We start from the raw sequence: 12,336 nt of genomic DNA, 5'->3' as shown, positions 1-12,336 counted from the left end.
GTCCTTTGGCCCAGTGCCCGACTCCCTCTTCTGCTCTCGCAGCTTTCGCAGGTGCCCCAGCCTCAAGCGCTCCACTTGTAACAATACTTCCCCGACCAGTTCGAACTTGAGCACCCTTTCCTGCTGTAAACTTGGGTAGGTGATCGTATAAACCTGAGGGGCAGGAAGCAAAGCACAGAATAGAGGAAAACATTGCAGAGCCGTCACTACTCTGTCACATGAGAACTAACTACAGCTCTTACTGGATTGTGTCCAGTTACATACGGACAGGGTCAGATCCTCACTGTGAATGCCCCAGTTCTAAACTACTCACACACTGACAGTAATTACTGGCTTGCTTTCCAATTCTAATAGTCAAAGTCTCCCAGCCAGGTTTAGCCCAGTGCATGCTCACCCAACACGGCTACTTCTTACTACCTTGAGTCCCCTACTTAGAACATTCAATGTGTGAACTTTCACAGACATGAATAGACCTCCAACGACACTCCTAGATGCGAACAAATCACAGAAGTAGCTCCCTGTCTACCTTACCATTTTAAGGTAATATTAAAGGTAAAAATTTCTTTATAGTATTTTGGGGGGGCTTGGTTTTATGCTTTGCATTGTGTATTTGTGTCGAGAGTATACAGGAATCACTTTGTGGCCCTAAGGACGAATCTGACTTATGAACATTCTCACAGAACAGAACTTGTTAATAAATTGGGGGCTTATAAGGGCAAGGGTAAAAAGGAAAACTAGTTCAATTTGGGTGTGCTGGCATGTGCCCATGGTCCCAAGCTGCTGGGAAGGCTGAGTCAAGAGGATCTTGACCCATTTCAGTCCATGCTGGGTGACAAAGTGACACTCTGAAGAAAAGGCAGGGAAAAGGGAGGAAGGAAGAGAAAATGGTTTCGCTGAAAGGCAAAGTATGTTTCTTCTGGATGCTTCCTTTTGAGTGTTTGTGCTCATAGGTGTGGGCAAAGCATCAGGCATACTCAGCAAGTGCTGTATCAATGAGCCACATGCTCCACCCTTTTTGAGACTGAGTCTCACTAAATGGCCAGGGTGGCCCTGAACATGTCACCCTCCTGCCTTAGCATCCTGCGGAGCTGAAAGGACAGGCCTGCACCACCGTGTCCAACCTGGCTCCTTTTCTCTTTAACACCAACCATCTAAAGAGATTACATATGCTGTTGCTGAAGCATCACTTGGAAGTACTCCAAGACTGTTCTCGTTAATGTGCCTTGGGAAATGCCCAGGCCCAGCAGTCTCCAAGGCTGCAGTAGACCTACTTACTCCACCAGGAGTTGTAGGGCCCATCGGGCCTATTAGGCTGAGACTCCAAATCAGGAAATTCACACCGCTCTCTACTTTGGGTACTCTTACAAGAAAATAAACAATGCTCGCCATCCTAAGCAACATAATTCGTGCCCTGGGCGCTACCTCACCAACAATACCCACAGCTTTATAAATGTGCCGGTGGTGCTGCTCCGGAATGCAGGGCAGCCCTGCCTCTTCGCTGTTTTTCCGGAACACGCCTATCTGGGTGCAGAATCCAACGTGCTCAGCACCGGCGGGTGGCTTGCCCACTCCTGTAAACTCCACAGAGTAATTGTAGCGATTTGCCACTCCTAAAGCCCTGGAACAAAAATGAAATTGTTTTTCTAAACATACAGCTTCTTTTAAATAATTTGCTAAGTAAATAATTACTATTAAGTAAATTCCAGCCCCTTGCATTTCCTTTCCCATCTCATTCCCAAGGCCAGGACATAATGCAGAACACGTACTGTGTGTTGCCATGGTAAAGAAAAAGAGCCTGACATGGGGTTTACTTAGTATCTAATGAGGAATAGGGCAGGCACACAATGGCAGCTGGTGAGTTACCCCAAGAATATGGAAGAGAGTAAGTCATGGGCACACAGCATGAAGGGCTATACAAGGAAACCACACAAGCTACAGCCTCGATGAGCCCTTTGGGCTTACAATTACACCCAAACTTCGAGAGAGCCCAAGGAGCTTCCTGGACACAACATGCAGCTCGCATCCCAGCCCAGGCCTGCCTGCTCATGCCAGCCCCACAGGTGCCTCCACTTGCACAGGACCTGGAGCTCACACACCCACTCCATGGCTGGCCAGGTGGAGTACCTCCCTTATGACCCTACTGCACAGTACGTTACATGCTTGGATTTTATTAGAATAAAGACTTGATGTAAGATAGACATATAAAGGTTTACTTCCTAGGATTTTAAACTCTAGTAGGATTTCTAAGAGCCAAACAAAAAAGAACCTTCTGAACTCACCAGGTCTGAAATTCCATTCTGTTCCACTCAAATTTATGGTCTACATCTCTTAGGGTCACTATGGGAAACAGGGGGTTGAATTCAGAATTCGGCGTGCTGATGACAACCATGGCTGGAGACAGGTACCCAAATAGCACTTCAGGAAATCTGGCCAGATTATCTGAATCCAAATGTTCTATTCTAAAATGGTTCACAGGAAAGACATTACTAATGCACCTTAACTTGGAAGCACTTTCCTAATTGACAAGCAATTTCCATCTTTTCTTTGAATGCCCCATAATGCTCAGACCTATAAACAGTTATTCACATAGTCTAATCTTTCCCCAGCCCCCCAACCCAGCCATGGTGCTCACTTTACCAACTAAGTTCTTTTGCTGAGCTCCCTGGGACACATTTTCAACACTCAAATAAAAACCATACTGTGGATATAATGATGAGGCAAGAGACACACTCAGACTGAGGGCTGAGACATTCTACAAAATATTTATCACATACTCTTCAAAAACCAAGGGTGAGGCCAGTGCTGTAGACCCTCTGCCTCCATAGTAGACCCTCTGCCCAGTACACACAAGTCCCTGGATGCAATCTCTAGCACCACAGAGAGGGAAAAAAAACAAAGGATTAAAGGTAAATAAATCAGAACAACTGAGCAGACCTGTTCCAGATTTAAGGATATCCAACAGACATTACAGTTAAAAACATCTGTGTGATCTTCGTCTGCTCTATATTCTAGCTAAGCTTGAAAATAGCTACAAAGACATGACTGGAGCTTAATGACTTTAAGTATGGATTATACATTATATAGTAATACTGAATCATTGTTATATTCCTTTTTTTCTGTATTTTAGGGAAGGGTCTACAGGGTGCTCAGGGTCTATTAGCTCGGACTCGTAGTGATTCTCCTCTTTACAGCCTCCCAAGTGCTGGGATTATGGAGTGCACCACCACTCCCAGTCTCAATTGCCATCTCAGTGTGCCTGGGGGCGGGGCCCGCACAGCAGGCCTGGGGATCAAACCCCCGGCCCCTGTGCCTGCTTACAGGCGTTTTAATCCACTGAGCTATTTGGCCAGCCCTCATTGTTTTATCCCTAATTCAGTATACAGTGGCTATGGAAGAAAAGTAATTGTTCTTAGAAAATATTGACGGGTATTTGGAAGGTAGACACTGTCTCCAACTTGCTCTTAAATGATTCAGATGAAAACCACATATAGAAAATTGTGTTTAGAGGGCCGGTGAGATAGTGCAGCTAACTAAGTGCCTGCTCAGGCAAGCACGGGGACTAGGGTTCGATCCCCAGCACCACCCAAGCGCGCTGAGCCAGCCACTGAGACTGGACGTGGTGGCACACACCTGTAATCCCAGCGTGGGGAGACTGAAAACAGGAGAGTCTGAGCTGCCTAGTGAAACCCTGTACCAAAAAAAAAAAAAAAAAAAAAAAAAAATGCTGAGGTAAATGGGGTGAAAGACTAACAGTTGGTGAATCTAGGGAGTTTTTCACACTGTTCCTCCAAGTTTAGTAAATTTGCAGCTCTGAATATTAGCGAAAATGAGTCTGACAAGACACCGCTGACATCCTATGTCAGCATGTATGTTCTAAAAACTTAAGACTTTGACACAACTGCTTCACAGGGCCTGAGCTTCAAATGAACTTACAAGCAAAGCGGCAGCTATGCTGAATAAGAAGCAGGAGGATAATCCCCTGCCATCCTTGTGGGCCTCTGTGTCTCACAACACCCTGACGTGAGTAAAAAGCAGCACTGAAAGTAAACTGGTAACCTGTTTCAGTAGTCAAACAGTCTCAAGCTGTCAACTCTAGCAACCCCCAAAATCTTCATCCCATATGGCTTCTTTGCATCACTGGTATAAATACTGTATCTAAAATTGTAGTTACAGCATAACACGACCAAAGGGAAGGTGACTGCTTTATTGTGCATTAGAAAGACGAGGCTGTGGGCTTAGTTCAGTGGTGGTGTGCCTACTTAACCACAGGCGAGGCCCTGGCTTAATCTCTAGCACTGGAGAAAAAAAATAAAAGCGTACACAACAGATTCGTACAAATACGTGTGTACATATGACCGTTCGGCCTGCCTGGGGAGCCACATATATACCGCATAACAGAAATGTCTACATAGACAAATACAAATACGTATTCCTAATAAATGAAAAGACATGCTTTATAAAACATCCATTTATAAATTATTTTTTTTCTTTTTTTTTTTAATTATTTTTCTTTTAAAAAAAAATGTTTGAGAGCAGCCACAACTGTACAGATGAATATAACACTGCAAGGAACAGTGTTAGAACAGTAGAATTTGGTTTCTGAGTGACCTCAAGGAGCCATGCAATGGCGAAACATGGGCCACTCTGCTCAGGACCATGAAGAGAAACAAGGTTCCACTTTCTGTCCACCACTACCCGAGCATTCTTCTACCAACTCAAACCTGTACCATAACCAAAAGGGCTATCAAAATTAAAACTATGCCATGTCCTTTGACCTAGCAATTGTCTATCTAGGAGTTTATACCACAGATATATATGCAAAAACATGTAAACAAGGCCATGCGAAGTAATCAAGTCATTGTAAGTACTCTGTAATATGATACTAGTTAAACACATCATTATGGATTAGAACTAAAATGTTCCCCAAAACACTCATATGTGTGGAAGGTGACTGGACTGTGGGGTTGATTTATCCATTAATGAGTTCAGCAGCAGAGCGTGCTGTTGCAGGTAGGACCCATTGGAGATGGGTCACTCCAACCAGACGTGACCTACAAGGGTGTATATTTGTGCCAGCACCTCCCTGTGCCTCTGCTTCCCGACTGCCACTGGTTGAACTCCTTTCTTCCAGGCCCCTTGCTGTCCTGTTTCTGCCTCAGAGCCTGCCAACCACGGCCACTGAAACCTCGGGCCACAATAAACCTCTCTTCTTTCAAGGTGCAAGTATAGGCCACTGTATCCAGCAATGGAAAGTTATTACAACTGGCAGAGGCTGTTGCTGCCATCATACCATTTGGTCTGAAGCCTTGGGAACTAGCTTGTGGGAGGAATTTAGAAAGGTTTAGAGATGCCAACAAGAGAATACTAGAGGCAGAGCTTTATGGAAGGGTCTGGTAAAAGCTCAGAAGACAAAAATGTTGATAGGAAAGTAGAGTGTAAAATCTGGACTCAGGAGGTTTTAGTTGGGAACGGGTCTCTGCCATGTTTTATATGCAAATACCCCCAAAAGCCTCAGGCACTCTGAGGCAGGGTTTGGGGAAGGTGACTGGATTACAGGACTTAACACTGACTTGCTAAGAGGTGGTGCCTTGTTGGAAGGGGTGAGCACTGGAGTGTGGCTCTGAAGGCTTTGTGTCCCCACCCAGATCCTCCCTTGACTCACTCTCTGGGCTCCCACTGCTGTGCTATGAGCATCTCTCTTCCACCACCACTGCAGGCAGTATGCAGAGCCACTCCAAGGAAAAGGCCATGAGGGTTACCACTGGCCATTCCACAGGAGGGGGGCTACCCAAGCCACTTGGAGATCACACCTCACCACAAGCTGCCTTGGGTACACAGAGCACAGAATTTATCATTTGTCCTGCTGAGCTTCACTCTTGTTTCAGTTTGATTCTTTCTAGCCTTCATTCCTCACTTTTGGAATAGGAATGCTTGCCCTGCGCCACTGTGCTTCTTTTTGGTTTTCACAGGGGCTCACAGCTAAGGGTTTGTCTGGAGTCTCGGAGAGGATTTGGCTTGGATTGTCCAGCAATGTTAGGACTGTTAATGCTCGTGACTCAAGAGATGGACTAAATGCACTCCTGCAAAGTGAGATGGACATGACTCCTCTGGGGACCAGGGCATTTTGGCTTAGAGCTAAAATGCCCTCCAAAATTCTCGTGTACGGCATGTGACTGAATCATGGGGTGCTAGGGGCATCAGCAGACTCATCTGGTGATAAGTTCATCAGACGAATGCACCGTCAGCAGGGAGGTCCTGCTTGGAGGTGGGGCATGTCTCAGTCACAACCTCACTGCAAAGACAGCGTATCCAGCAGCCACAACTTAAAGTTACAGTCCTTGTCTGACGGCTCCAGGCAGATGCAGCAGGGCAGAGGAGCACAGCAAAGGGAAAGTCTGTCATGGCAGCCTGGGAGGAGGAGGAAAGGGAGCAGCTGGAGGAGGGAGATGCCCTTCTTGGTCACACCCCCAGTGACCAGGCCCTGCCTCCCAACACACACTCAGCTGCTGAACTCACCGTGGATGGATCTATGGTGAGCGCAGAGCCTCCATGATCCCAACACCTCATAAACACGTGAGATGTCGGTGGATTGTTTCTGATCCAAACTGCAACAGGGCATGACCTGGAACGATGCATGCTCACCCCAGCTCTTCTCTTCTGTCTTTGCTTCCTGGCCGCCATGGGCTGAGCATCTTTTCCTGCACCACCTCCCTCTACAATTCTGTTTCTGCCCCAGAGCCTACCAAGCATGGACTGAAACCATGATATGAGCCTCTCTCCCTTAAGCTGTGGGTGTCAGGTATTATGCCCAGTGAGGGGGAAGTGACTAAGACAGATTATGTTGCATTCTTACAATATGGAAATATTCAGGAATAAAAAAGAACAGAGTCGGACACAGTAACACATGCCCATAGTCCCAGGACCAGGAAAAGGAGGGCACGAGAGGAGGCTTAAACTCATTATTTCAAAAAATAAGTGTTTGCAAACAAGACATATCACACGGACACAGGAACCAAGTAAGGTGGAGACCCCACTGGCAAAGCCTGGGACAAACGAGTAAAATCAGTGAAAAATCGTAGGGAGGAGCTGAGGAGAGATGCCCTTCTAGGTCACATCCCCTGTGTCTCTCACACCATAATGGAATTATAGTTCCATTAAAAATACAGGAATCACACATTAATAGAGAATATAGGCGGGATCTTGCTAAACAGTAAAATGCCAAGCACTATCTAGTAATTGTAGAAGAATGAGAATCACAAAAAAAATCATTTTCCGCCACTGTAATGAGGACTGAGCATTCAGGATGCTGAATCTAAGAGCGGCAACATCAGTGAGGAGCAGGGGGACAGTACACCCTTGCCTGGGGTGACCCAAGAAGACTCAAAGGGCCAGCTAAATAGCTCTGAGGATTAAAGCGTCTGCAAGGAGGCATAGGAGCCAGGGGTTCGACTCCCAGGTCTGCAGTGCCGGCTCTTCCCCCATGGTGTGCTGAGATGGCAGACTGAGACTGGGCATGGTGGTACGCACCTATAATCCCAGCACTTGGGAGGCTGTAAACAGGTGGATGAATCCAATCTAGTAGTGAGACCTGAACAACCCTGAACACCCTATAGACCCTTTCCTAAAAGGGTCTATAGGACTCAAATACCTCTGCAGTGGGTGCCAGTATTCCAACGTTGCTCAACCTGAATTTAACCAGCAGGAGTCCAAAATTAAAAAAAATAAAAAAAAAATGGGGGCTGGGGAGATGGCTCAGTGGAATAAGTGCTTCCCTGACAAGTGCTTCCCTGACAAGTGCTTCCCTGGCAAGTATAAGGGCCTAAGTTCAATCCCCAGTTCCAAAAAAAAAAACAAAAACATGAAAACTGAGGTACAGGGCCCGGGAGATATCTCAGTAGAATAAGTGCTTGCCTGGCAAGCACAAAGTCTTGAGTTCAATCCCCAGTACCACAAAAAAAAAAAAAAAAAAAAAAAACCTGAGGTATGGAGAACTAGTTCCATAAGCCCTTAGCTTACAAATACAAACTTAATTTTTTATGAAGGGTAAAGATCCACGCTGTCTATAACCTAACTTTAATTAGTTCAGAAACTAATTAAAACTGGAGGGGCATGCACAGGAGCAATGACAGAGGAGGAGGAAAACAGTGACAGGAAAGCCTGGGCAAACAGTATGTGGGTGCTCTTGGTACTGTTTATTTTTTGGAACTTAGCTGTACATTTGGAATTTCCAAGTAAAATACTAAGTGAGAATAAAAAGATTTTCTCAACTGTTAGGCAATTTGCATTGCAAATAATAATCAAGACCCAAATATTTAAAACACTAAGATTACCAAAGCTAAGCTTTTCCTACTTTTCAGAATGAACAGTTAATATGGTTGAAAACTTACACCTCAATGCATGATATCAAGTCAAATCCACGCAGGCGAGAGTCTCTCTCCACAACAGAGCCGTGATACAAGGTAACGGTCAAATCCAGACTCCGGGGTTTTACGAACTCCCCCAAATAGGGAGACAAATGATGTCTGCAAACAATTAAGAAACACTGTACACACAATCTATTTGGAAAGTCTGAGGCTGGGTTATCCCTAGTACCCCAACGCATGCATGCACACACACATTTAATATTGCTAAGCTACAGATCTCAGACCCCTTGATAATCATCATCTGCCTATGCTACTGTAAATGTGGCTCGGCTTGTTATCTTCATCTTGGTAAACTTAACCTAGGCCATAGGACAGCTTCCTCTAATAGTGGGAAGCTACCAGGCAGTGAGAAAAAATGTGATGTTCTCATTTTTAATACTTTGGGTTTTCCACCTCACCATGAATCAGTGATTTTCAGCTATTTGCTCTTCGAAAAAGAAAAACATTCTCAAAACAGTCTGCAGCAGAAGGGGAAATGTTGGGACAGCCTATAACCCACCCTCAGAACCAACCCAATCTCGAGACCCACTCCCCCAAGACAGGCCTCAAGCCATTCCAAACCCAGCCCCCAACACCTCATGATCTGCTACTTGCACTACCTCCCACGGCTTTACCACCCCAAGGGCCACACTTCAGCAGACAGGTCTTTGGGAGATGAACCACATATGAACCATAGGACTACATATTACCCATTAGATTGTAATTTTTCTTCATCAATGTCTACTCCAACAAGCAGTTGGATGCATGGGTAGATTTTTAGCAGCCTTAGGAGCTCAGTATCACCACATCCCAGGTCTGCAACCTGTAGGTGAGACAGAATGACATTTCAAAGACATCTGTAGCCAAAGAAGTAGGAACCAAAAAGCTGTGGTGGAAGGGGAAAAGGAGAAGGGGGTAGTGTACATTAGTAATAAAACCATCATATGTAAAGATCATTTTAAAAAAAGAAAGGAAGATCATTTTAGCAGAATTGTGTGCCCAAAAGTAGAATGAATCTAAGGGTTTATAAGCCTCTGAGGAAATAACTATTCCTACTCCAGCTACTACTACTGTCTATATTTGACTAATGAGAAACGGAGAAAGAGGGGCAGGGGAAATGGCTCAGTGGAATATGTGCTTCCCTGGCAAGTGCAAGGGCCTGAGTTCAATCCCCGGTCCCACCAAAAAAAAAATGAAAGAAAAGGAGAAAGATCAGGCATATACATTCGTCCCATTCAGAATCAGAAGCTGGAATCATAAATCCTCAGAGTTTCATGTTTTAGCAAACAACGTTCTCTAAAACACTGCTTTTATCCTCCATGTAAAGAAATTGATTTATTTGATAAAATAATCACCAGAACACCCAATACTATTATGGGCTACTGGACTCTTAGAATATTTTGCTGAGTTTACACACCTATAATATTCAAATAACGGAACTTAACAAAAAAAGGGGACACAGATGAATGTCCATTTTGTATCTGTGTATTCAAAGTGGTTAGGATAGATATATAGTTACATTCTCTTAATGAATAGAGTGATTTGTTCTAATGGTGTTTGTAAATAGGATATCATGTCCGCATCTTGTACAGCAATTAACCACTAGGAAGAATGTATGCAATGTGTTAATTATTGAAACTGTCCTACCAATTTGATTTGAAACTGTCTTATTGCTATTTGTTTCTCAATAAAATTATGGAAAAAAAAATAATCACATCACACCACATGAAATTCCATACTGAGCTCTGAACTGCCAAAAAGGCCATTTTACCTAAATACATGTGCCTGGATGGTCACACCAGGTGGATCCCTCTGTCTTTGTGCTTGTGTCACACAGCCCTAGTGTAATTAAAGCAGGGGAAACTGCTATGCAGAAAATGTTAACTGAGACCATACAGAGCACAGAAAGAATTCTTTCACCTAGATGTCACTTTACCAGCATCTAATCTACAGACAGAACACCAAATTCATTGATAGTGACTTGGTACATGCATTCCATGAAATCATGACTTCCTCTGAAGGAAGACCATTTTAAAAATAAACAAATAAAATTTAAAAATAAAGTCTTAGAATTTTGGGGCTGGGGAGGTAGCTCAGTAAAATAAGCGCATGCCTGGCAAGTGCAAGGGCCTGAGTTCAATCCCCGGTTCCGCAAAAAAAAAAAAAAAAAAAAGTCTGAAGGAAGACCATTTTTAATTTTGGAGGGGGATGGGAGGGGTGCAATACTAAGGACTAAACCAGAGGCACTCTCCCATTAAACTGCATCTGAGCCCCTTTTATTTTTTCTTTGGAGACAAAGTTTCACCAAGTTGCCCAGACTGACCTCAGTACTTGCATAATCTTGCTACGTCAGCCTCCCAAGTATCTGAGATTACAGGGATATAGTACCATGCCTTGCTTTACTTTTTTTACCTCCCTTTTGGATGGGTTTTGCTATGTTGCTTAGAGGCCAGAGTGCATAAAACAGCAAGACCCCCATTTCTTACAAAGGTAAAAAAAAAAATTAAAACCAGATATGGTAGTGTACACTACAATCCTAGAACTCTGGGAGGCCACCGCAGGAGAACTGCACCCCAGCCTGGTCAACTTAACAAGACCTCTCTCCCCAAAATAAAAACTTTTAAAAATGGCAGGAATGCAGCTCAGTGTGAAGACCCTGGTTCAATTTTCAGAGCCACCAAAAAATAAAGCGAAAAGCAGTCAACTGCAGGACCTAATCTGCAAAGTGTATGTTTATTTCCTTTACTCATTCTCTTTTACTAGAACTTTTCTTTTCCTAATCAATTTGTGAGCATTCTTTTTTTTTTAAATATTTATTTTTATTTATTACATTTTGTGTGTGTGTGTGTGTGTGTGTGTGTGTGTGGCCAGCTCAGCCCACCAGGGGGCGAGGCTGGCTGGCATGTGGTGCTGGAGGATTGAACCGCGGTCCCTGTGCTTTGCCAAGCTTGTTTCAAGTAGGTGCTTTAGACCACTGAGCCATCTCTCCAGCCCTGTGAGCATTCTTCATGCATCAAATCTTTCTTCTGCGTGACTGACATTTTCTTCACATCTATAGTTTAGCTTTTGATTTTGTTCATGGGATCTCCTACCACACAGACCAATTTACAATTGTTATGTAATAAAGTCTTTTTTATAGCACCTTGGGCAGGTTTCCAGTTAGTTTACAGTCTAACCCACATTATCCTACGTCTTTGCATTTTACTGCTTTCCTTTTTATACTCTAACTCTTTAACATACAACTGAGTTTTAATTCACTCAAGATGGATTAAGATCATGCTTAACAGGGCCAGGGAGATGGCTCAGTAGAACAAGCACTTGCCTGGCAAGTGTAGGAGCCCGAGTTCAATCCCCGGTTCCGCCAAAAAAAGAAAAGAAAAAAAATCAACCAAAGATCATGCTTAACTAAAGAGAACACAGAATAATGATGAGAAAACAGATGTTAGAGCAAAAGCTATGGGACAAATAATTTGTAAAATGTCATTAAACAAAGAAACCCTAATAGTAAATATTTATGTCCCCAAAAAAGTAAAAGGAAACTACAGCACAATAGAAAACTAGTAAGATTTTGAGAAGAAATAAAGAAACTATAACAAATAAAAGATCTTTAAAAATGGAATTATGGAGCCTTCAAGTTCAAGGGAAAAAAATTCCTGAAGAAAATACGCGGGGCCGAGGAGATGGCTCAGTAGAATAAGTACTTGCCTGGTAAGCACAAGGGCCTGAGTTCAATCCCCCGTTCCACCAGAAAAAAAAGAAACAAAGAAAGAAAAAAGAAAATACCCAAGCATTACAGTCAAGGTGGCGTATTCCTGTAATCCCAGTCCTCGGGAAGCTGAGACAGGAAGATCACGAGTTTGAGGCAAGCCTGGACTAAAAAGTGAGTTCAAGGGGCCTTGGCCCCCTGCGCTCGGGTGCGAGTGGAGCTGCAGGC

General features: G+C 43.9%; 1 protein-coding gene across 1 annotated transcript in view; it reads right to left on the bottom strand.

Moving 5' to 3' along the window:
- Henmt1 (HEN methyltransferase 1) overlaps positions 1–12,336 on the bottom strand; it is a gene marked incomplete at its 3' end in the record, with an annotated part of 17,297 nt that continues 4,961 nt past the window's right edge. Inside the window, exons 3-7 of the mRNA XM_023721698.1 lie at positions 9,113–9,225; positions 8,388–8,522; positions 2,280–2,459; positions 1,441–1,618; positions 1–153 (exon numbers count right to left, since the gene is read on the bottom strand). Coding sequence (XP_023577466.1) covers positions 1–153; positions 1,441–1,618; positions 2,280–2,459; positions 8,388–8,522; positions 9,113–9,225 — 759 coding nt within the window. The remainder of the gene's footprint in view (positions 154–1,440; positions 1,619–2,279; positions 2,460–8,387; positions 8,523–9,112; positions 9,226–12,336) is intronic.

This window comes from Octodon degus, unplaced genomic scaffold (genome assembly GCF_000260255.1).
Source record: "Octodon degus isolate 3935 unplaced genomic scaffold, OctDeg1.0 scaffold00084, whole genome shotgun sequence".
Lineage (NCBI taxonomy): Eukaryota > Metazoa > Chordata > Mammalia > Rodentia > Octodontidae > Octodon > Octodon degus.
Note: the sequence above shows the minus strand (reverse complement) of the source record. Positions and strands in the feature narration are given on the sequence as shown.